This window comes from Dermacentor variabilis, chromosome 4 (genome assembly GCF_050947875.1).
Source record: "Dermacentor variabilis isolate Ectoservices chromosome 4, ASM5094787v1, whole genome shotgun sequence".
NCBI lineage: Eukaryota > Metazoa > Arthropoda > Arachnida > Ixodida > Ixodidae > Dermacentor > Dermacentor variabilis.
In genome coordinates this window covers 7,802,684-7,828,127 of record NC_134571.1, presented here as the reverse complement: position 1 = coordinate 7,828,127, position 25,444 = coordinate 7,802,684, and the positions used below count along the sequence as shown (strand labels likewise).

Here is a 25,444-nt window from a genome sequence, read left to right as displayed (position 1 = left end):
TCTGCCACCTCCTCAAGTGGACCCATGCCCCATTTTAGTACATGCTAACAACTCATTAAAAACAGACAATTTTATAACAACCCCTCCTGAAAGCGGCAACAAAATAGGGGCGCAAATAATGGCCAAGGAGAGGCCTCAATGCCCATATTTACATCAGAAAGTTGGAGATTGTAGAATGCCATGTTTGAAATCCTAATTCTAGCCTACCAAAATTGCCTTTCTGTTGCAATCATGGTCAAGTTTAAGCAAGCCAGAGGCTTATCCCCCTCCCACTTTCTGTTTGTCCTGGTGTCCCTTTTTTTAGCACCTGGCTGCATCCTGGCAAAGCTCTCTTAAAAAGCAGTGTTCATGTTATGCATCAAAAACATTGTCCCATGTCTTGTTGGTTTTTAACCTGCCACCATGAATAGAGTCAAATAACCCAGTATGCAAGCAAATGAAATATGTAGACATTCACTTGGCCAAATAATTAGGGGTGTGTGAATATTGAAAAGTAGATCTTGAATTGAATACAGAATTGAACCAAGAAAAAAGAAGCATACCGAATATCAGAAAATTATCATGAAATTTAGTGCTTACAAATCTTGTGCAAGAAAAGACGGTGCTGCACTTGTTGGAAGTCTATACCATTGGATAACAAGAATTTAATAAATAAGCTATCAGTAACTTGGGTACACAGAAATCAATAGAGAGTTTTAGAATTGGGGGCCCAAGCGGCTTGGGGACCCAAGAAAATTGCGCGCCACAAGTGCGCATGCGCAGAACCCAAGCCAGTCTTGGGTTCTTGCGTTCGCGTTAACCCAAGACCCAAGAATCGAAAACTAGCATGGGCCCCCAAGCCGTCTTGGGCCGCCCTCGCGGGTGACAGTGATGACGTACAGCGGATGGTCGCAGAGCAAACTTTATTTACTTCGACTGATTTTCGCCATTTCACGCGAGTGAACTCAGTTTTTTCGCAGCGCGACACAAGAAAACACCAACTAAGAGCACTTCGCTTCAATTGGCTTTGCTTGGCTTAGAATCGCACACTTAATTTGTAATACTAACCGGTACTAACACAGTGATTACGTTTCTTACATTGTTCGCTCTTTTTGCTCAAAAATGCCTTCTGTTCGTTTTCACTTGTAAGAAAAAAGGTTCCTTTTTTTTTTTTTTTTTTTTTTTGCTTTCAAGCACCTGTCTATTTTCCACACTGCGGCGCCCCGAGCGCTCAACCCAACGCTGTCTGCGTTCGACCCAATCCTCAAACTCTGCTGCTCATCTAAACCCAAGAGCAACCGACGCAACGTGGCTTGGGGGCCCAGTGCCTTGCGCCCCCAATTCTAAAACTCTCTAATATATACAGTATGGTTTTTTAAAGGGAAACACCAAATTAAGCCAGCACTGATAACAGATTTGTTCTAGTACATGAGGGTCTGGAAAATATGTCTTTTTATCAATAGAACGCCTGTTAAAATAGAAGTGGTTTTTCCCCCCTCTCATTGTGCTCTACTGAATACTAATGAGGTTCTCAGTTTAACAGAGGATCTATGTTTTATGGCAACCTTTTATTACAAAAAGGTATTGCTTTTTAATTTTCCTCCAAAATACAGCAGGGCCTTCCCATCATTGCAGCTGGTTGGTTATCATAAGGCTAATCTGCACGACAGGGGAAAGCGCAGACTGTGCATGACGTGACTCGATCACCGTTTCGCGTGTAGCCATCGTTGGCGCTGTGCAGCTCGACTGCGATCAGTGCTGATAGTAAAGAGCAGGCGACTTTTTGTTGTTAGGTTCGACTTGATTTACCATTTGTCAGGGATTTTGAAATCTGGAGAGTCACAGCAAAATCGCGCAACATCGTTTTGGACAGCAACAAGCCTGCTCCAAAATGGCATTGTGCGATTTTGTGCAGGGTATTGTGTACAAGATTACTTGCACAAAATGCAATGTGTCGTACATTGACGAGACTAAATACATCCCTGAAAAAATTCATTGACCCAAGAATGACCTTTGCCACCTGAATGCTGTGGCAGAACACTGCAAGCTTTTTGACCCCTGTTATGACTGCAGTAGACAACATGCTGTTTAACATGTGCAAGAGTCAAATGTGAGGACTAAGCTGGGAAGATAATCAGAGGACAGTTCCCATGCGATGCTGGGTGCTGCTAATTTTCCTGTAACAAGCTCCCCTTGTCAGAGAAGACGGGAGGCAGAGACGACGCGAAGGACTCATGGACATTTCCCGGAAGAAAGCCTCTGCGAATTGGTGCCGACCCTATACCGAAAAGCAGTGAGAATACCAGTCCATCTACTCTCCTCTCCCGTTCCCACGGCCAGACCCTCTCTCTGCCTTTGTGCCCACTGGAACTTGGCGGAGTTGCCAGTCCAATATTCTGTCTGCGACAGTGTTGTTTGTGCTTCTTGACTGGTTGTCGTCCTGGTGGGTTGTGACCTGTGTGTGATTGGCTGCCGTCAGGAAGGAGGGTTGGAACAGAGGTGTCATAATGACAGTGTGGAGAGAAAACAGACTGCTCTAGGCCTTGGAAATGAGGCTCATTGCAAAACTCTTGACTGTTTTCTGTTTTTCTTATTCAACGATGTAAATGAGTTTTATTTAAGTGCCAGTAAACTGGTTGGTTTTCTATTTCCCAACTTCCGAGCTTTTGATTCAACTCAAACCCTCCGCCACGATGCTATACGGAGCCGAGTTTGAGACATACCCTAGAGCCGCAACACCACCACATTAGCCCCAACGGGGTCATCGTCTTGGAGGGCGAAAATTATCACTGGCGGCATCTTCTTTTGGAGTCCTGGCCCATTCAAAAAATGACAAAAGACATCAAATGTTCTTCAGGAACACTCCCACTTTTCATTTCCAAGGACTGCACAAAGTCTCCACATATCTCATACCATCTCACCCATGAAGAAAGAGCCAGTTGAGCTCTGAAACATCAAGATTTTAAAATAAACTTTAATTAAGGTTTCTTCATATTTTAGTTCCGTCGTTATGAAACATGTAGATCTTTGCCGAATGTGCACCTTTGATTCACTTACTCTTTACTGCAATACAGTAGAACCTCGTTGACACAATCCTGTTTTGTACAATTCCCCAGTGCCAACGTTCCTGATCGAGAACACAAAAAATGATGCAATACAGTTGCGTTTCTTTTTTACCGGTTATTACACTCGTGAAAAACACAATTTTTTGGCACCGGCGCTCGGTACATTGCCAAACTGCGATCGTATGACACATTTTCCAGATGCTAGATCTCACGTGTACAAGAAATGGCGCGAGGCACACCCAATCAAGAGCAGTAGGTACCCGCCATGGCAGCTTCCTCACAATACTCACTTGACCATGTCACACGAAGATGCTGGCACACAATCAGTTCCCTCTTCAGGTATTAGCAAATCTTCTTGCCGGTCGTTGCACATCACATTCACAGCTACCGCAGCCAACCCTATTGCAAAAAGCATCTTCACCTATTTGTTTTGCAGCATGTGTGGTACAGTGCCGTTGAAAGCATACTGCATGCTTTAGATAGCTGATAACCCAATTGCGCCACACATCCACGCTGCAGACAGCACGAAGTGAGCATCGTGTACTGTTCTGGTGGCATTGCATGCTGGCATCACCACCACCGCTTCAGTTTCCAGTCGCCGGCTTAAATAGTAAAACGCCAATGCGCATTTCAGGTCGCACAGCCTCTCCAGCTCGAGCGCGTCGGCGTCTCATGCCTTAATGATTCTCACCGAGCGGGTGTGTCAAAACTTCCCACCAAGATACCCTGTCTGAAAAAGCTGCTATTTTGAGGAGTAAAAACGTAAGCTTACCGAAGCTGCAAGAACGACAATGCGCACCTTGGGCCGCTTGGGCCCCGCCAGCTCGGTGCACATTGGCGTCTCGTGCTGCAACAATTCATGCAATGCTCTGCATTACGTAGATGTCAACAACATTTGAGTTGGCCTAACTTTTGGGCTGCTTCAGGTCATACGCTTTCCCAATTAGAATGTTTCTTTCTTGCATTTTTTTCCCAAGACGTATGAACGAGGTTCTACTGCATATGACAAATGGGATGCAGAACTTCAAACAAAGTCTGTCATGGTTGAGCAGTGCGTGGCATACAACATGGCATGCCGACTACGCAGCTGAGCAAGGCTAATACACTACTTTCGCATGGCTCTGAAGTGTGAACGGGTGATGCGAGCATTTAAGTTAGCATTGCAATCAGTTTCTCAAACAACATTTCACAGCCCGAGTGACTTGCGACACATATCTGCAAAAAACAATAAACAAATAGACTTTTGCATGTTTGATGTGGTTTTGGAGAAACAAATCGAAACAAATCTGTAAATTACTACTTTTCAAGATCTTGGGAGAGTGTCCGAGATGTTTGGAGTTTCCAGATAATCTTCGAATTGGTCTATTTTATATTTTGTATCATGAATATATCGAACTATTTTGAGATCCCCAAGAAGTTTTCAATGCTTTTTCTTTTTTTTTTTAATTACAGAATTGACTGTATTAAAGGCAAAACTGCACTCCAAAATGCTTGCATTCGAAACATCCTCAATGAGCAGCCCGTTTGGTGGGCCCTCACTGTAGACAGAAAAACCTGAGATGCACTTTCCATAACATAGGGAGTATGTGCTGTTGCATGCACGTGCACTTTACATACACAGATGCATAGCTATTACCAGAAGAAAGTGAGCTAATGGCACCATTGGTGAATGCTATGCATCAGACACAAGTTTCATAGTCCTTTGGCTCCATCTGCCCAGCTCAGGACCAATAAGGAAACCAATTGATTTCACTGGAGGTAGCATCAGCTGCACCTTGCACACACCTGTCCTTGGAGCCATTCTCGCTGGCAGTTGCAAGATTGTTGCTACTAGGGTGTGCCTTGATGTGGTGCTGGATAAATGCTGCAAACTCGCTCCTTTCACGACCCACAAGGTCAGTGTAAGTGCCCTGCTCTTGCACCACCCCATGGTTGAGCAGCACGATCCAGTCTACCTGAGGCAGGTAAGTCACCGAGTGCGTCACCATAATTCTTGTCTGCACAAAAGAAGAAAAAAAGTACATTTTCAGGTTTTCATACCACATATAGTTTTCAGATAGTCAAATTTATCAGTGAGGTTTAATGTCACAAAGAAATGGCTGCACTATGCGAAACGCTGCGATAGAGTGTTCCAGCTTGGTACATAACGATTTTCAGATTATCAAATTTTATAAGCTTTTTCATTATTTTCATTAAAACACTTGACAGGTGTGACGGAAGGCAGGATGGTGGCCTTTAACTGAACCACCTTTTGCTGCATATAGTTAATAGATTCGGCATTAAATAGACTCCAGCATATATGTAGTCTTCAGGTGTACAACACAAAAAATATAAAGAATATACCCAGGGTGTCAAAGCTAACTGTAGCCAAAGGTGTAAAAATATTCAGGGGCACTACAGGACTATACAACTAAAAGCATGTTGTGAGTCACTCTACAGAGCAAATCAAAATTTCTGCAGTGTAATATTTAGTCCAGATTATTTAGTCGACTCCACAGGTCTCGAATATATATGTATATATATATATATATATATATATATATATATATATATATATATATATATATATATATATATATATATATATTCACAAAATAAGGTCGTGACGAATGTTACAAAAACATTTTAGCAATGTTTTGGCCTAGGGACCGGCCTTTGTCGGAGTAAATGTCAGGTTAGTGCTGACGAATGCCGGTCCCTCGGCCGAAACGTAGCAAAAAATGTTTTCATGACATTCACCACCTCCTTTTTTTAAATTTGTGCCTTCGAGTACGGCATCAAAAGAACCTTTCTTTCTCAATTTCTTACATATATATATATGTGTATATATATATATATATATATATATATATATATATATATATATATATACACACACACACACACACACACACACACACACACACACACACACACACACACACACACACACACACACACACACACACACATATAAAGAAGATCCAATGAGGAAATTGTAGAGTATTCTAGGAAAGTGCCAATTCAGTAGTAATAGTATGTATTTAAATTCTGATCCGCTTTGCAATAATTTTTCTGCATAATAAAAAAGCTTACAAAAAAAAAAGAATAGCATGTTGAGCAAGTTAGAGAAGACTGGTAACGTGTTCATGTCGTCATAGTGGTCATGCGTGTGGCCCTAATGACCACTTGTGAAAATTTGCTACAAATGTACGGACAGACCTGTTGCCTAAAGGAGGCCTACAGGTAAAGCTTGTTGAACGGCACTGATTTTCTCGATGCGGCAATCTTGTGTACTTCGTAGACAGGACATGACATCAAGGTGTGACATTATGCTCATTGGTTAAAAATGTAACCTGCGATTTACGTTCACACGATATTGCAAGTACTGAATAAATAACTATGCCATTATGTTTTCAAACCATTTCAAGTACTGCACAGCCACGTGCGAGGTGTTGCAACCACGGGAATGATGCATCATATGCCAATCACTTTGGTGTGCCAAAGTGATTGGCATATGCCCCTTTAATAGAATGTGTCGCTGAGGTAGTTATAAGGCGACTGCCTTATAACCATAAAGTGATGCCATTACCTCCGACACTAGACCGCGGAGGCTGTGGGAACTCCACCAACAGGCTGAGCAGGCTTGGCAATCGTGCCGTGCCAACTTTTGCTAGAGCACTGCTGCTATTGGTGTCACCACATTATGTCACAGGAGAGTGAAATGCAGCATCTTGAGCAGTGAAAATTTGAGTGGGGGGTAACTCTTATTTTGATAGTATATTGAATTTTCTCTGACCAACAACTTGGGTTTGTGTGGGTCAATATTCATATTTAATTCTGCTCTGAGTTATATGACATGCCGAGAGAATAGATATAGAGTAAATATGATGACCCCAAAAAAAAGTGTTGCAGGGCCTGCCCCTTTAATAGAATGTGTCGCTGAGGTAGTTATTTCATACTTGCACATTTAACAAGAGAATGCCTGAGACAAAAGAAGGTAAACATAGGACAAGTGCTATTGCAACTGAAATTAATTTGTAGCAGACAGCATACGACTAAAGAAGCAAGGAGGGTGTGCAAATAGCACCAAGCACAAATGCTAAGTGCTCAGCAAATGAAACACGGTACTCGGAGCACGTGGCTGCAGGCGCTTGTTGCACCACTGGTGAGCCCTCATGAAAGTAAGCTGGCGCATTGTGGTATACGCTGACGGTGAGAGAGTTGGTGACGCACAGAGGCTGCATCCGGCCGACAGTCGTTCAATCTGTGTTTTGCGGTGGCACCGGCAGAGTGCTGCAAGTGGTGGTTTCTGGACCGCGCCCAGGCAGTGGCAGGAACTGACAGAGCGTACATTTCAAAGAACTCGAATGTGCATTCTTTTGCGATCTGCTAGCATGGCTCATGGTGTCGCAGTACGGCCAAGGTGCTTGAGGCATACCGTGCGCTCACTAAAACAGAGAAATGAATGAGTGCACAAGGAATAAATATTAACTGTTATTCTTTAAAAAAAAATGTAGCCCAGAAAAAGAAAAAGCTTCCTTCGCTCATGGCTTCATTCACACCAGATCTGCCCACTTAGCTTTGGCTTCCTATTATACTAGTAATTCGTCATGTCACCTCAAGCAGCCATGACAGCCGCCATCCGGCGGGGCAGGCCGTTGAACAGGCGGACAGCGACGTCAGTCTCCATGGCTGCCCACAGTTCTCAGACCGACGCTCTGTGAAGTGGTCAAAGAGAGACATGAACCATTTTATGGCACCCAAGACATGTTTCATTATATTCATGTTGGCCCCTTGCAATGGCCACTCTAGCACCATAATGCCTCTTTGCTCCAGAAATAGAGTCACCCACACTTCCATATGGAGAGGGCTCCTGTCTTGCTGGTAGTTAAAAGAAGTTGTCCAGAAAGGGCCCATTCAAGATGTAGGGGAGCAGGGTGCTGTTTAGGAGATTTCTGTATGCGGCAACATTGAAACAGTCATTGAGACACTGAGAGCCTGAATCAGAGCTTTGATATGGCTTCGTAGATGCTGACGGAGCAGTGTCCGCTGCTGGCCACTCGCTGAAGATTTCCTCCTTCAAATCTGTGAAAATGAAGGAATGTTTGTCCCTGATGTTATTCGCACCTCCGCACCTCCACCACTTATAAAGGAGATTTATTGGGGTTTGTAGCAACTGCTGGTTCTAGGATGCCCCGAGCACAGTCCCTGAGCTCGAGCCTCTGCTGCGCACTTGATGCTGCCGATGCTGCTGATTGCACGCACGTTCGTTATCTTCCTTACATTATGTTGTTGGCACCGCACGGCAAGAAGCTAGCGAACATAGAAGCAGCTAGGCCTAACGTTGCATGGTGGTGGCTACGGCTGCCAGCAGATCTGCATGCGAGAGCATTTGTTCGAGGTGGGAAGATAATAAAAATGGCGGCGGTGATGGCTTTCATTAATGCCATTTCAGACCTGCAGCCAGGGTAATATTATTACGATATCATCGAGCGATGCTGAAGGGACGAGCCGCTGCGAGAACGACGACGAAGTGGGTCTGTGCCTTTGGCGCGAGCGAGTGTGGGACTGGCGATCTGGCTCCAGTGTAAATAACCTGTCCTGTATATAGCCTCTTTAATCTGTGTCTTTCCACACGTAACATTCTGGTGGCGGTCGGCGATCCCCGTCCTCCCCACGGAACTCCGGAGTGGTCGGTATATCGAGCTTGTCACCATGCCTCCCGGCCTTCGCCTTGAGTTGCCGATTCTCACAGAACCTTCTGATGCACCCCAGTGCTGCCTACGCCCCACCGGCTTTATTTGCTTGCCGCCAAAATCAATAGCCTCTACTGAACTCTTGTCTTCCCCACCAGTCCCTGATGGCGAGTACCTCGTCACTCTTCTCTCCTCACCACCCATTCTCGCCCACTTCGACCCTGATGCCCCTACAGAATTGTGTACAGATGCCAGCAATCATGGCGTAGGTGCCGTCTTAGCCCAGCATCAGCGTGGCCAGGATCGTGTTATTGCTTATGCGAGGCGCCTCCTCAAACCATCGGAGCGCAACTATTCCATTACGGAACGCGAATGCCTTGCTGTAGTCTGGGCGGTTGCGAAGTTCCGTCCTTACCTTTACGGTCGCCCTTTTTCCGTCATCACTGACCATCATGCTCTCTGCTGGCTCTCATCGCCATACGTTTCAGACGACCACCGTGACTGGGACCAGGCTCTACCTTACATTACATTTGCTTTCCCGTCTCGAAACTGCTAGATTTTCGCCTTTTTACCTCTTGTATAGCCGTGGACCGACGCTACCACTGGACACTGTGCTTCCGTCCACCACAGCTTCAACTAGCGCTTATGCCCGTGATGCTATCGCCCATGCTGACCATGCTCGCCAACTTGCGCGCACTCGTCTACAAGTCTCTCAAGGCGAACAAAAGCAACGTTACGACCTCCATCACCGTGATGTCCATTTTGGGCCCGGCACGCTCGTGTTGCTTTGGTCACCATCACGTAAAGTTGGGCTTTGTGAAAAACTGCTGTCCTGCTACACAGGCCCATATCGCGTGCTTCGCCAAGTAACCGATGTCACCTACGAAATCGCTCTAGCCACGCCCACTACGTCCTCCACTGTGACAACCAGTGACATTGTCCACGTCGCCCGACTCAAACCCTACAACTCTCCACGTGCCTTGGTTATTTAACAGCACCGTGACGGCGCTTTTGCCGCTGGGGGGTAGTATTACGATATCATCGCGCGATGCTGAAGGGACGAGCCGCTGCGAGAACGACGACGAAGTGGGTCTGTGCCTTTGGCGCGAGCGAGTGTGGGACTGGTGATCTGGCTCCAGTGTAAATAACCTGTCCTGTATATAGCCTCTTTAATCTGTGTCTTTCCACACGTAACAATATACATTGACTCTATGGAGTATGTGGTGGCGCCGCGAAGCCGTGCGAATTATTGGGCATGTCCGAAAAATCGGGCGTCTGGAAAATCGGTCGTTAACTATACTCTGGCATTACCTTGTGCCGATGACAGGGCGTCATTGACGATTCGTTGCAATTTGTCTGTTACTGGAGCTAGCAATAACATGACTTTCGTTCCCTTTCAATAAATTACACCTAATTTTCCCTGATAGAAGCACAAATTCCCTGAGTTTTCCCTGAGAATTTCCAGACTATTCAAGTTCCCTGAGGATTCCCAGTTTTCCCGGTTGGTAGACACCGTGTGAATGGACATACACTTGTCATCATACACCTCTGTCAACTGATGATGAATATCCACGGGTGGAGTCCCTTTGGCGTGCAAAAAGTGAATTACGGAACGAACCTCGCACTTGGCGGGATCAACAATGAGAACCTCCATATCGGACGGCTGCCGAGCCAAAAATTAGCGGCGCTTCGCTGCGCCGCTGGGGGGGAATCGAGAGTGAAGGAACACCCACAGGCAACAGTGTTGCTGGATTTCGCCTCGCACCTTCCCGCCAGGCTGAAACTCTTTGGGAACCTTATTTCTGGAACGACCCTCGTACTAAGCAGAACCCCTCATATGCTGTACACGGCAGAGACGCCAATTCAGTGGCGTACTTCGCAAGCTTTCATATTAGGAAAGAAAGAAGAAAAGTGACATACAACCAATGTAAACATCACTGTAGCACTCCGACTTCCAGGTATTGTGATGCAACCTCAAGTGCATCCGAGAGATCACACACTTGTAACTGTTTATCATTTCAAACTATTAGCAATCTTAGTACTAGGCATAGTGCAGTGAAATTATTCAACTAGTTAGTTAATATTTGAGTGGAACAAAATTTTAAGTGTGCACTGATCCTACATATATTCATGTGAAATACACCTTTTTCGGTGCAGGGCAGCCAAACCCAATGAAGTGCAGTGCTCACCTTATGAATCAACATGAACATATTAGGTCTTCACAGTGCCACTGAAGCACTGAAAGTTTGCTAAGCAGTCTGCGCTACTACGATCGCATTTTCAGACAAACAGTGGTACCACTTGTAGAAGGGAAGCGTGTAGGCATTACCTTTGACTTCAGGATTCCATTGGGCCCCATTACGTGCTCAAATAGGTGGGCCGCAACATGCACATCTACAGCGCTGAAGGGGTCATCCAGGAGGTAGATGTCTGCATCATGATACACTGCTCTGGCCAGGCTAAGACGCAGCTTTTGGCCACCACTCAAGTTGATGCCCTGAAAGAAATCACATTTATTGGCGCAGGCGCCGAGGATGCAAAATGAGCCTGCTGAAAAACGTAGCTAGCTACAGGCCCGCAGAAAGGGAACCAAACAGGCACTGCACTGGGTCCCTTGCTTCTGGACTGGCCTTTTCAAGCCCAGCACCTGTGCTGTCCACCTTCTTGTGGTTCTGTGGCTAGCAACATTTTTCAGGATATTAATGAACAACCAACTAGCAATTCTTTGCACTTTTGTATGGTAAAAAATGCTATTGTTGGGTGATCTAGCTGCAGTGAGTGTGTGTCAATACAACATTAACATGTTCTCAATATTTTTTTATTCTTTCCTCCTGCTTCACTTTTCAACTTCACCATACTTAATCCTGTTCCTCACCAACTATTCTTTCTCCATGTGCCTTTTCTCTTCTAGAAATGGAGTTGTGCCCCTCCTGGTGGCAGTTGCTAGCTAGCTCTCTTTTTTTCTCTCTGCAATTGTTTTAATGTGATAGTGTTAAGGGCCCAGGGTCGCAGAAAATGCTGTGTTGGCATCTGAGTTGTCCATTAGATAAAATCATCTTGAACCACAACCACACAGGCCCTCCGAGTGGTTCACAGGTGTTACTGAACTATTTGAATTGCTCAAAGTTAAATGCATCAGAAAATTTGTTAAGTCTGACTTGCACATAACCTACACACGTGAAAGCATCGGACTGTACTTTAATATACGAGAAAACATAGTATTGTGATGCGGAAATTCAAACACAGACTCCTCAGTCAAAGTACAGCAATGTACGAAAGTACCTTTTCCCCAATCTCAGTGTTTTCTCCACCAGGGAGCATATCCAGGTCTGGCAAAAGAGCACAGCCCTCGATGACTTCCTGATAGCGGTCTTCATCCAGTGAGTTCATGAAGACCACATTATGCTTGACTGTGGCATTCTGGATCCAGGACTGTTGTGGAACGTAAGCTATCCGACCCTTAAACATAAAATACCAATAACACTTTATTCTGAGTCACAATATAAGATGATATGTGAGGTACGAGAAATAAAAGAAAACCACATGAATATAAACCACATGACCCTTCTTTTTTTACACTCGAAGTGCTAAGACACCTACTGAGGTGCTTTCAACGTCAGCCTTTCACACTGATATGTGGCCATAACGGCAGGGCAGTAGAGAAATGCTAATCAAACAGAATATGGCTGAATAGAAAAACAGTGCAGGAATAGAGAAACAGAAAGCACAAGTTGACTGTTAACCAAATTTTATTTTTTACAAGGCAACATAAAGGAAAAAGGAAAAAAAGTAGGCAGTAATTTAGTACTAATCATACATGTAAAAGAAATGCCATTAAGACTTATTTGGAGTATGAAAGAAATGGCATTAAGGTTTCTCTGGAATATGACACCAATGGCACTTTGGAGTGTGCCACCAATGATAGACTCATGCGGCACCCTTGAGGATGCGAAAAGCTTCGTAAATTTTGTACGGACACGATCTCAATAATGTTTAAGAGCACCTTGCACTGATTAAATGGACTTACAGTCATACTGGCAGGAGGCAAAAATGAGCAACAAGGTGACAGCCCTCCCCATACGTTATTAAATAAACAAATTCCCTCTGGTGTCATTGACACAACATCCATTTCGGCTGATGTAGCAATGACCATGTGAAAGGAAGACGTCATACACAACATAACGACAGTCAACAAATTTCCTTCGACGCTTATCACTAGGGGTGTGCGAACATCAAATCATAAACTTTGACTTGAATATCAAAAACAGCTTTCACAAAATTTTATCTTTACAAATTTGGGCAAGAAAACATGGTGCTGCACATGCTCAGGAGTCTCCTAGCATTGCATAACGAGAATGTAGCAAGCTATCAGTAACTCAGGTACATAAAAATCAAGATATGCAGTATGGTCTACTATTATTAGAGGGAACCATAACTTAGTATGCCAGCACTGATTACAGCTCAGTTATAGTATATGAATGCCTGGAAAATATTTCTTATCTATAGGATGTTTGTTGAACAGAACCAACTTTTTTTCTCCCTCTGATGCTAAACAATCAGTGACATTATGCTGTACTCAATACCAATGATAACTTAATAGTCGGCCTGTGTTTTGTGGCAATCTTTTATTGTATAGGAAGTTTTGCTTCCCAGTTTTCCTCCAAAATACAGAAAGGCTTTCTCATCTGTCATGAAGTGCGTGACAGAATGCGAAACAGAATGAGAGGCTAGAGCAGCTGGCGATGGAGCAGCTTAGACTAGCAAGAGGATGGCCAAACAAGAGTGAAAGTCAGTGCTGAGCAAGGAAGAAATTGCTTGTGGCAGCGCGAGTAAACAGCAGTCGGACAAGATCGTTTGAACGTCACTGCAGTGGGTGGGTGCGACCAGGCCCACAGGGACAGCTGAACCTGCATATACGCACGATGTGCTGAAGATAGAGCGCCGTTCTACAAAACGAAGAGTGCCTCGGGTCGTCAACATGAACACGATGTCAGAGTGGCACGAGTTTTCTGCTGTCGTTCATTAGAGTTCGCTGCCTGTTGCCATCGACTGTCAAGATTGCTGTTGGCTTTTGTTGGAGTCGGCTGCCATCTACCAAGCCTGACCCCATTTAGCTTTCCTGCTTCATTCTGCCACTTCTTTCCCTCGCGTCGGCCATCAGCTTATTGGTGACAGCTCTACCACAACAACCATCACCAGCACCGGAAGTCTTCAGCCTTCGCCCAGCAAACTTGTGAGACTGACTTTGTGATGATGTGGATAGTGGCGTGTGCCGGTGACAAGATTAGCTTGGAATGATGATCGTGTTGTGGCAATAACAAGAAGAGAATTGGTGATGGTGATTGAGGAGGAAGACCACATGCCACCAACAAGGAAGCAGTGTGTAGAGTGCGCAGAGCATGAGGGCTAGTGGAAGTCTCGAACGGCAGCTCGCAGAGTGGCGGTACAAGGCTCGATGACCAGCGACCGGGTGTCCTGCTACAGTGCGGACCTGGTCAGAGATCCCGCTTGTGACTGGGCTCTCCTGCGTACCAGCGACCTGCTGTTATAGCGGCCTGGTCCAGTGCTTCCTGTTGGGCACCGGGGCGCCTGAGCTACCTGTCCATCAACCAAGCCCGACGTTCTAGCAGCTGAGGCGTTACAGGCCAGGTGTTATGGGCCAGCTACAGCAGTGGCCTGGTGTTCTGCCAGCCTGCTGTTCCCCTGCTTCCACGTCGTGACAAGGTGTGGCGTGATGATGTCGTAAGACGTGGCCGTCGAAAGCAACACACCAGCTGTCTTCAAGTGTCAGACGATGTGGCGACACACTACGCAACAACAACCATTATGGTCACCGCAATGACGACGCACACTGGCGAGTTGTGATCCATGAGTGCTACAAACGACTTCCGAATTCTAGTGTGCATGTATGTATATCGTCGGTATCATGTTAGTGTATCTGTATAAGCACTGTGTTCATGTAAAAAGCTCCTGTCTGCCGTGTCGTTATTAAAAAGATCCTGGGCCTAATGGAAACAGCAAGTATGTTTCCATCACACTCTGGCGAGCCAGCCAGGATCCACCAGTAATATCCCAAATGTGGAGATCGGCATTTGGGTGTATACACACAACACTAGACGACCGATATGGATTTAGACAAGTTAGCTGCCACTGCAACGCAGTTAGGCTTGTCTGGCGCTGAATTTTGTGAGTGGATGGGAAGAGAACAGGCTAGGCAGTGAGACGAACGAGCAGCTGAGCGCAATGCAGCCAAAGAAGCAGCAGGAAGTCAGCGGTTAGCTGTCGAATCATCATCATCATCATCATCATCATCAGCAGCAGCAGCAGCAGCAGCAGCCCGGTTACGCACACTGCAGGGCAAAGGCCTCTTTCATACTTCTCCAACAACCCCTGTCATGTACTAATTGTGGCCATGTCGTCCCGGCAAACTTCTTAATCTCATCCGCCCCCCTAACTTTCTGCCACCCCCTGCTACGCTTCCCTTCCCTTGGAATCCAGTCCATAACCCTTAATGACCATCGCTTATCTTCCCTCCCCATTACATGTCCTGCCCATGCCCATTTCTTTTTCTTGATTTCAACTAAGATATCATTAACTCGCGTTTGTTCCCTCACCCAATCTGCTCTTTTCTTATCCCTTAACGTTACACCCATCATTCTTCTTCCCATAGCTCGTTGCGTCGTCCTCAATTTGAGTAGAACCCTTTTCGTAAGCATCCAGGTTTCTGCCCCGTAGGTGAGTACTGGTACGACATCGCTATTATACACTTTTCTCTTGAGGGATAATGGCAACCTGCTGTTCATGATCTGAGAATGTCTGCCAAACGCACCCCAGACCATTCTTATTCTTCTGATTATTTCCGTCTCATGATCCGGATCCGCCGTCACTACCTGCCCTAAGTAGATGTATTCCCTTACCACTTCCAGTGCCTCGCTACCCATTGTAAATTGCTATTCTCTTCCGAGACTGTTAAACATTACTTTAGTTTTCTGCAGATTAATTTTTAGATCCACTCTTCTGCTTTGCCTCTCCAGGTCAGTGAGCATGCATTGCAATTGGTCCCCGGAGTTACTAAGCAAGGCAATATCATCAGCGAATCGCAAGTTACTAAGGTATTCTCCATTAATGTTTATCCCCAATTCTTCCCAATCCAGGTCTCTGAATACCTCCTGTAAACATGCTGTGAATAGCATTGGAGAGATCGTATCTCCCTGCCTGATGCCTTTCTTTATTGGGATTTTGTTGGTTTCTTTATGGAGGACTACGGTGGCTGTGGAGCAGCTATAGATATCTTTCAGTATTTTTACATATGGCTCGTCTACACCCTGATTCCGTAATGCCTCCATGACTGCTAAGGTTTCGACAGAATCAAACGCTTTCTCGTAATCAATGAAAGCTATATATAAGGGTTGGTTATCTTCCGCACATTTCTAGTGTGTATATGGTCTATTGTTGAGCAGCCCTTACGGAATCCTGCCTGGTCCTTTGCTTGACAGAAGTCTGAGGTGTTCCTGATTCTATTTGCAATTACCTTAGTAAATACTTTGTAGGCAACTGACAGTAAGCTGATCGGTTCATAATTTTTCATATCTTTGGCGTCCCCTTTCTTGTGCATTAGGATTATGTTAGCGTTCTTCCAAGATTCCGGTACGCTCGAGGTCATGAGGCATTGCGTATACAGGGTGGCCAGTTTCTTTTGAACAATCTGCCCACCATACTTCAACAAATCTGCTGTTACATGATCCTCCCCAGCTGCCTTCCCCCTTTGCATATCTCCCAAGGCTTTCTTTACTTCATCCGGCGTTACTTGTAGGATGTCAAATTCCTCTAGACTATTCCTTCTTCCCTTATTGTCGTGGGTGTTACTGGTACTGTATAAATCTCTATAGAGCTCCTCAACCACTTGTACCATCTCATCCATATTAGTGATAATATTGCCGCCTTTGTCTCTTAACGCATACATCTGATACTTGCCAATTTCTAGGTTCTTCTTCACTGCTTTTAGGCTTCCTCCTTTCCTGAGAGCATGTTCAATTCTATCTATGTTATACTTCCTTATGTCAACTGTCTTACGCTTGTTGATTAACTTGGAAAGTTCTGCCAGTTCCATTCTAGCTGTAGGGTTAGGGGCTTTCATACATGGCGTTTCTTGATCAGATCTTTCATCTCCTGCGATAGCTTACCGGCATCCTGTCTAACGGAGTTACCACCGACTTCCATTGCACACTCCTTAATGATGCCCACAAGATTGTCGTTCATTCCTTCAACACTAAGGTCCCCTTCCTGAGTTAAAGCCGAATACCTGTTCTGTAGCTTGATCTGGAATTCCTCTATTTTCCCTCTTACCGCTAACTCATTGATCGGCTTCTTATGTACCAGTTTCTTCCGTTTCCTCCTCAGGTCTAGGCTAATTCGAGTTCTTACCATCCTATGGTCACAGCAGAGCACCTTGCTGAGCACGTCCACATCTTGTATGATGCCAGGTTAGCGCAGAGTATGAAGTCTATTTCATTTCTAGTCTCGCCATTCTCCACGTCCACTTTCGGCTAACCCGCTTGCTGAAGAAGGTATTCATTATCCGCACATTATTCCGTTCCGCAAACTCTACTAATAACTCTCCCCTGCTATTCCTAGTGCCTATGCCATATTCCCCTACTGCCTTGTCTCCAGCCTGCTTCTTGCCTACCTTGGCATTAAAGTCGCCCATTAGTATAGTGTATTTTGTTTTCACTCTACCCATTGCAGATTCAACGTCTTCATAGAAGCTTTCGACTTCCTGGTTATCATGACTGGATGTAGTGGCGTAGACCCGTACAACCTTCATTTTGTAGCTCTTATTAAGTTTCACAACAAGACCTGCCACCCTCTCGTTAATGCTATAGAATTCCTGTATGTTACCAGCTATGTTTTTATTAATCAGGAATCCGACTCCTAGTTCTCGTCTCTCCGCTAAGCCCCAATAGCACGAGACGTGCCCGCTTTTTAGCACTGTATATGTTTCCTTTGGCCTCCTAACTTCACTGAGCCCTATTGTATCCCATTTACTGCCCTCTAATTCCTCCTAATAATTCCTAATTTGTAGCCATCGAAAGACGGCTACAAATCTTGCACTTGAAGCTCAAGCTTTAAGATGGAATGCAGAGCCAGACATCGGCCTCTACCGTGCCGATAACGTCACCAAGCCTACCCTGCTTCAATCCCCAGAAGCTACTGCCACCGTTCGATGAACGACGCGACGACCTCCACGCATATCTGCATAGGTTTGAGCGTGCAGCCACTGGATAGGACTGGCCTGGAGATAAATGGGCTGCCACCATAAGCATGTGCTTGACTGGTGAGGCATTAACTGTGATTGGGCATATAACTGCTGCTGACTCCCTAGATTACAAGAAGGTGAAGAAGGCACCTCTTCAACACTTCAGATTTACAGCCCAAGGGTACAAAGAAAAATTTCGTAAAGTACGACCAGAAGATGGTGAGACAGGAAAACAGTTTGCTGCACGGATTTCAAGCTACTTTGATAACTGGATCGCGATGGCTGACGTTCCTAAAATGTTTGAAAACTTCCGGGATAACGTTATCGCTGAGCAGTTCTTGCATTGCTGCCACCTCAAGCCTGCCATCTTCGTCAAGGAAAGGGAATGCGAAACCCTTCCATCTCTTGCGGACACAACCGCCCATTCCTTCAAAGCCCGGGTCATCAATAATATTGGGAGAGTAGCAGACGATGCCAAGAGGGTCAATCAACCCAGTGTGGCACCCCACAACAAACAGCAGCAGACTTGTTTTCTTTACAACCACAAAGGACATACGGCGCCTGATTGTCGAAGCGCTTCAAGAGAGGCTGAGAAATGCAAATCAGGCGAGTGGACTGGGCACAAAACAGCTGACTGCAAGACTAAGCCGAAGGAGAAGCACGTATCTTGCGTCATAGCAGACAATGTGGAAAATCAAGATTCTGGTTCGCTGGTCGAATCCACAGAAGAAACATGCACTACAATTCAATGCAGCAAAACGATCGAGAAGCCGCCAATGTTATCAATAGATACTATGCCAGTTGTAGAAGCACAAGTACTAGGACAAGTAGCACACGTTCTGCGATATACGGGCAGGAACACAACCATTGTGCGGCGTGATTTGGTTCCCGATGAGCGCCTAACTGGCAAAACCAGGAAAGTTGTACTGTTGGATGGCAATGGCAAGGACTTACCCGAAGCACACATCTGAATTCATACACCTTACTTCATTGGGTACGTAAATGCACAATGCATGAGTAATCCTCTATATGACCTCGTGCTTGGCAATATTCCAGGAGTAAGGGAGCCACAAGAGCCAGATCCTGATTGGGAATGTCTAGATGTGCCTCCCGAAGCAAATAATTAGCGTCCACCACCGACATCTGGAGGAAGGTCAGGCATAGTTTCTGCCGTCGCATGGACACAGAAGAAAACAGACTCTGTGATAAAAGTGCTGTTCACAGATTCGTCAGAAGTTACTCCAGAACAAATAGCCGAGGAACAGAAAAAGGACCCAAGTCTTAAGAGTAGCTTCAGTAAGATTGGCATGCGACTTTGTTCCAAGAAAGACACGGAGTATTATTTTTCTGAAGATGCAGGTTTTTGTACCGTCACTACAGTCTACCTACGGAAAGAACTTTTAAACAAGTAGTCGTCCCAACAAGGTTTCGACTTCATATTGTGAAAGCTGCTCACAAACCAAACCAAAACGAGGAGGAAACAAAGGTTCCAGTGGCTAGTTTTAACACATCAAAAAAATTTTGCCACCAGTCACATGATGACAGTTGCGAGGCATACAACAGTAACAATCTGTAGCTTAACACCAGCATGGTTTCAAAAACCGTTGGAAAACTTCAGTAACATGTTAGGAGGCAGTGTTCAATTGAAATTGAGTGGACAGGGCAGCACTGCCGTGACAATGTCGCCTGACGTGCCCCGCTCTTCATGCAGGTTTTCTGCGCATGCCTTAGCTTCATCGCTGGAGGCCTTACACAATCCTTTGTCGCTGGAAACATCATGCTTCACTACGATGCTGGCCTACTGCGACACTTCTGTGTGGGCAGTTACTTCGGCCAGTTTGCTGAGCTCACCTGTATCCAGGAGCATCGACACGTGGATGGTTTTTTCGGCTCACCATCAGGGGGCACAATGACGTCAGGACGCATGCCCAGGAGGGATCAGCTGCATGCTACAAAAGCGTGCCCATTGCCTACCAGCTTCAGTGGACACGGCAGCACCGCCATGACAATATCGCCTGACTTGCCAATCTTCATGCAGGTTGGTGGCTGAAAAAATGGCTTCCATTGTGATGTTCTTGGTCATATAGTGCTGCCGTGCCCACAGGTTGTCGTTGACTCTATATGCAACTGTTTTTCTATTGTGGGCCTGTTGTTGAGTCTGCCTGGGGGCATGGAGAAAAATCCAGGACCAATAACGGAAGAAATGTGCAAGGAATTGCTCCATAACCAGAAGGAAATTTTCTCTAAACTCACTGCGGTTCAAGACAAGCAAGACTCGTTTGAAACAAGAATCCTAGACATGCACAACCGGCTTCTTGTTATCGAGACTAAGGTACAAAGCTCAGACGAGACTCGGAACAGGCTCGCAACTCTTGAGGGAATTGTAGCCGACCACAGTATCGAAACATCTAGTCTAGTCAAACATCTGGATGATCTGGATAACCGTTCACGACGAAATAATCTTATCATTAGAGGAATAAAAGAAGACGAACATGAAAACAAAGAGACCCTATTAATCAAAGTAAAAGACGGAATCTTCAGCGCTACTCGAAAAGTGAATGCATTTTCTATTGAAGGAATTCATAGGATGGACAAGCAAATTTCACGTAGAACTCGATCAGTCATCTTGAGGATGGCAGACTTTAGGGATAAAATGAAAGTTTTTCAAAACTGCAGAAAACTGAAAGACATGGATTATAGCATAAGATTTCTTTAAAAGAGTACAGGGAATAGGAAGAAAAGCTATGGGGCTCGGCAAGTGAGGAAAAGAAGGCAGGAAAGAAGGCAAAGCTTGTTTTTGATAAATTAAAGGTAAACAATACGCTGTACAGCTGGAATGAGGAACGTGAGGAAAGGTGCACACTGCGAACTGATTCAGGAACAAGTGATAATTGACGCATGCAAAACCAACATGCTGGCTTCAAAATAATCAATGTAAATGCATGAAGCCTAGTAAACAAAGTGCACGTGCTTGAAGCTCTAGTTATTGATCACGAACGTGACATTGCTGTAATTACTGAAACCTGGCTGCATAAAAATATACTGACATGTGTACTTGTATAACTCTATCGGGCGACCACGTTTCACTGCATAACAAATATTATCGCACAGCGCAGGACGCGCCTGCATGTATAGAAAGTTTCTGGAAAGTTATCAATGGTTCTATCCACTGTCTGTTCTTACCAAACCTTGTGTTACCTGATTTCATCGTGTGACGCGAATGGTGTAGAACTTTGTGGAAGACATGCAGGTCCCAGTGATTAGTCTGGAACATTCGACGACTGATGTATAAAAGCCGACGTGCTTGACCCGCTGATTAGATTTCGCCTATCGCCGACTGTGTTCGCCGTTGTCGCCGTTCTTTAAGTGTAGCCTGTTTTTGTGGGCACAGGTTCGCTTAATAAAAGTTAGTTTCATCTTTCACAGTATTGCTACTGTGTTCTTCATACATCACTACCATGTGACAATACCCCATAGTAGGAAGAGGCGGAGGCTTGGCCCTTCCGGAGAAAGGAAAAAAAGGAAGATATTTTCTACTGTATAAGTACTAGGAGATATTGAGGCTGTATGGATTACAACAAAATTTAATAATCACACTGTATTTATCATTGAAGTATACAGGCCTTCGAACTCCCCTGTAGAACATATCTTGCTGCTAAGAGAATTCATGGAAACGTGCGTGAAAGAGCAAGACAGCATACTCTTACTAAATGATTTTAATCTATTAGGCTATTGATTGGGATTCATATGTGGCCGGAGACATAGATGTTACATCTTTCTAGATGTTTTTGGATTTAATATATTCTTACAATTTAACCCAGCTTGTTAACCAATATACCAGGGTGTGTGCGACAAGGTCATCTGTACTTGATCTTATGTTAATCTCAAATGCTTTGACACCACATGTGATTGACTGACTTGTTGCTGAAGGGTTATCTGACCACAAAATGGTTATTCTGTCCTTGAACATGCCCTCGTACCCCTTGCATTAGGTTTCAAGCATCTAATACCTAAACTTTAAAGCTGCTGCTGCTGCTGCTGATGATGGTGATGATGATTAGTGTTAGGATAGAATCTATAAGTGAACAGTTAGACATTAACAACAATTTACAAAGATTTTTAAAATGGTGTAATGAATGGCAAATGTTGCTTAACCCAGTAGAATGTTTTTATGACCATAACAAAAAAGAAGGTGACCATGCAGTACAAATACATACAGCATCTGTCCATACAAACTAAAAAGAGTAACAGAATATAAATATCTAGGATTAACATTTACTTAAGACTTGAGGTGGAATATGCATATCAAAATTATCATCATAATATCTTCATATCAAATATCATCACAACTGATAGGTAAATTTAGTCAAAACAGAATACACTATACTGATGGGCGACTTCAATGCCAGGGTAGGCAAGAAGCAGGCTGGAGACAAGTCAGTGGAGGAATATGGCATAGGTTCTAGGAATAGCAGGGAAGAGTTATTAGTAGAGTTTGCAGAACAGAACAATATGCGGATAATGAATACCTTTTTCCGCAAGCGGGATAGGTGAAAGTGGATGTGGAGGAGCCCGAATGGCAAGACTAGAAATGAAATAGACTTTATACTCTGCGCAAACCTTGGCATTATACAAGATGTGGACGTGCTCGGCAAGGCGCGCTGCAGTGACCATAAGATGGTAAGAACTCGGATTAGCTTAGACTTGAGGAGGGAACGGAAGAAACTGGTACATAAGAAGCCGATCTACGAGTTAGCGGTAAGAGGGAAAATAGAGGAATTACAGATCAAGCTACAGAACAGGTATTTGGCTTTAACTCAGGAAGAGGACCTTAGTGTTGAAGGAATGAACGACAATCTTGTGGGCATCATTAAGGAGTGTGCAATGGAAGTCGGTGGTAACTCCGTTAGACAGGATGCCGGTAAGCTATCGCAGGAGATGAAAGATCTGATCAAGAAACGCCATGTATGAAAGCCCCTAACCCTACAGCTAGAATGGAACTGGCAGAACTTTCCAAGTTAATCAACAAGCGTAAGACAGTTGACATAAGGAAGTATAACATAGATAGAATTGAACATGCTCTCAGGAACGGAGGAAGCCTAAAAGCAGTGAAGAAGAAACTAGAAATTGGCAAGTATCAGATGTATGCGTTAAGAGACAAAGGCGGCAATATCATCACTAATATGGATGAGATAGTACAAGTGGTTGAGGAGCTCTATAGAGATTTATACAGTAACAGTAACACCCATGACAATAATGGAAGAGGGAATAGTCTAGAGGAATTTGACATCCCACAAGTAATGCCGGAAGACGTAAAGAAAGCCTTGGGAGATATGCAAAGGGGGAAGGCAGCTGGGGAGGATCAGGTAACAGCAGATTTGTTGAAGGATGGTGGGCAGATTGTTCTAGAAAAACTGACCACCCTGTATACGCAATGCCTCATGACCTCGAGCGTACCGGAATCTTGGAAGAGCGCCAACATAACCCTAATCCATAAGAAAGGGAATGCCAAAGACTTGAAAAATTATAGACCGATCGGCTTACTGTCCGTTGCCTACAAAGTATTCACTAAGGTAATTGCAAATAGAATCAGGAACACCTTAGACTTCCGTCAACCAAAGGACCAGGCAGGATTCCGTAAAGGGTACTCAACAATAGACCATATTCACACTATCAATCAGGTGATAGAGAAATGTGCGGAAGATAACCAACCCTTATATATAGCTTTCATTGATTACGAGAAAGCGCTTGATTCAGTCGAAACCTCAGCAGTCATGGAGACACTATGGAATCGGGGTGTAGATGAGCCGTAGGTAAAAATACTGAAACATATCTATAGCGGCTCCACAGCCATCGTAGTCCTCCATAAAGAAACCAACAAAATCCCAATAAAGAAAGGCGTCAGGCAGGGAGATACGATCTCTGCAATGCTATTCACAGCGTGTTTACAGGAGGTATTCAGAGACCTGGATTGGGAAGAATTGGGGATAAGAGTTAATGGAGAATACCTTAGTAACTTGCGATTCGCTGACGATATTGCCTTGCTTAGTAACTCAGGGGACCAATTGCAATGCATGCTCACTGACCTGGAGAGGCAAAGCAGAAGAGTGGGTCTAAAAATTAATCTGCAGAAAACTAAAGTCATGTTTAACAGTCTCGGAAGAGAACAGCAATTTACAATAGGTAGCGAGGCACTGGAAGTGGTAAGGGAATACATTTGCTTAGGACAGGTAGTGACCGCGGATCTGGATCATGAAAGTGAAATAATCAGAAGAATAAGAATGGTCTGGGGTGCGTTTGGCAGACATTCTCAGATCATGAACAGCAGGTTGCCATTATCCCTCAAGAGAAAAGTGTATAACAGCTGTGTCTTACCAGTACTCATGTACGGGGCAGAAACCAGGAGGCTTATGAAAAGGGTTCTACTTAAATTGAGGACGACGCAATGAGCTATGAAAAGAAGAATGATAGGTGTAACGTTAAGGGATAAGAAAAGAGCAGATTGGGTGAGGGAACAAACGCGAGTTAATGACATATTAGTTGAAATCAAGAGAAAGAAATGGATATGGGCAGGACATGTAATGAGAAGGGAAGATAACCGATGGTCATTAAGGGTTACGGACTGGATTCCAAGGGAAGGAAAGCGTAGCAGGGGGCGGCAGAAAGTTAGGTGGGTGGATGAGATTAAGAAGTTTGAAGGGACAACATGGCCACAATTAGTACATGACCGGGGTAGTTGGAGAAGTATGGGAGAGGCCTTTGCCCTTGTGGGGAGCACACGTGCCCATCTTCCCCCGCGCTGTCGCGTCGAGAGCCGGCATAGACGGGGGAGAGGCGCACTATGCCCTCTCCCAATTCTCCCTCGCTCTCGCTATGTGCGCGCCCTTCCTCTCCGACTCGCGGGCAGGTAGCTGAAGGGCGAGGACATTCCCCTCGCCCAGGTAAAAAGGTACAAAACAGCGCGACCGGGGGAGACCCTCTCTCTCTGAGGCCGGACCCCTAATCTGCCGGACTGGAGTACCTGCCGCAATCCGTGAGTGACCACGTTGCCTGACTATCCCGGGCAACGAGGCCAGCCTATTTATTATTATTACAGAGAGGACGTCCCTCTGCCAGTGTTCTTTATTGCCAGCAGCAATAAACGTTCTTACAGTTGACGCCGCTGGTTGCCTTATTCGTTCGAACCCGACGTAGCCGCGAATCCCGCGCTGCGGGTTGGGGAGTAACACAAAGCGAATGCGTGTGGCTAGATCCGGAGCTCGCCTTCAGCCCTAGCCGCACGCGGAGTGGAACCCCCACATTTGGCGCCCAACGTGGGGCGAATAAGGCAACCAGCGGCGTCAACTGTAAGAACGTTTATTGCTGCTGGCAATAAAGAACACTGGCAGAGGGACGTCCTCTTTGTAATAATAATAAATAGGCTGGCCTCGTTGCCCTGGATAGTCAGGCAACGTGGTCACTCACGG

At 45.1% G+C, this 25,444-nt stretch overlaps 1 protein-coding gene across 6 annotated transcripts in view; it reads right to left on the bottom strand.

Moving 5' to 3' along the window:
* LOC142578625 (multidrug resistance-associated protein 1-like) overlaps window positions 1-25,444 on the bottom strand; it is a 289,636-nt gene that overhangs the window by 85,495 nt on the left and 178,697 nt on the right. For all 6 annotated transcript variants that reach the window (XM_075688047.1, XM_075688043.1, XM_075688046.1 and 3 more), the window contains 3 exons: window positions 12,005-12,181; window positions 11,052-11,219; window positions 4,830-5,041 (listed from right to left, as the gene is read on the bottom strand). In XM_075688047.1, the coding sequence (XP_075544162.1) occupies window positions 4,830-5,041; window positions 11,052-11,219; window positions 12,005-12,181 (557 nt within the window). The remainder of the gene's footprint in view (window positions 1-4,829; window positions 5,042-11,051; window positions 11,220-12,004; window positions 12,182-25,444) is intronic.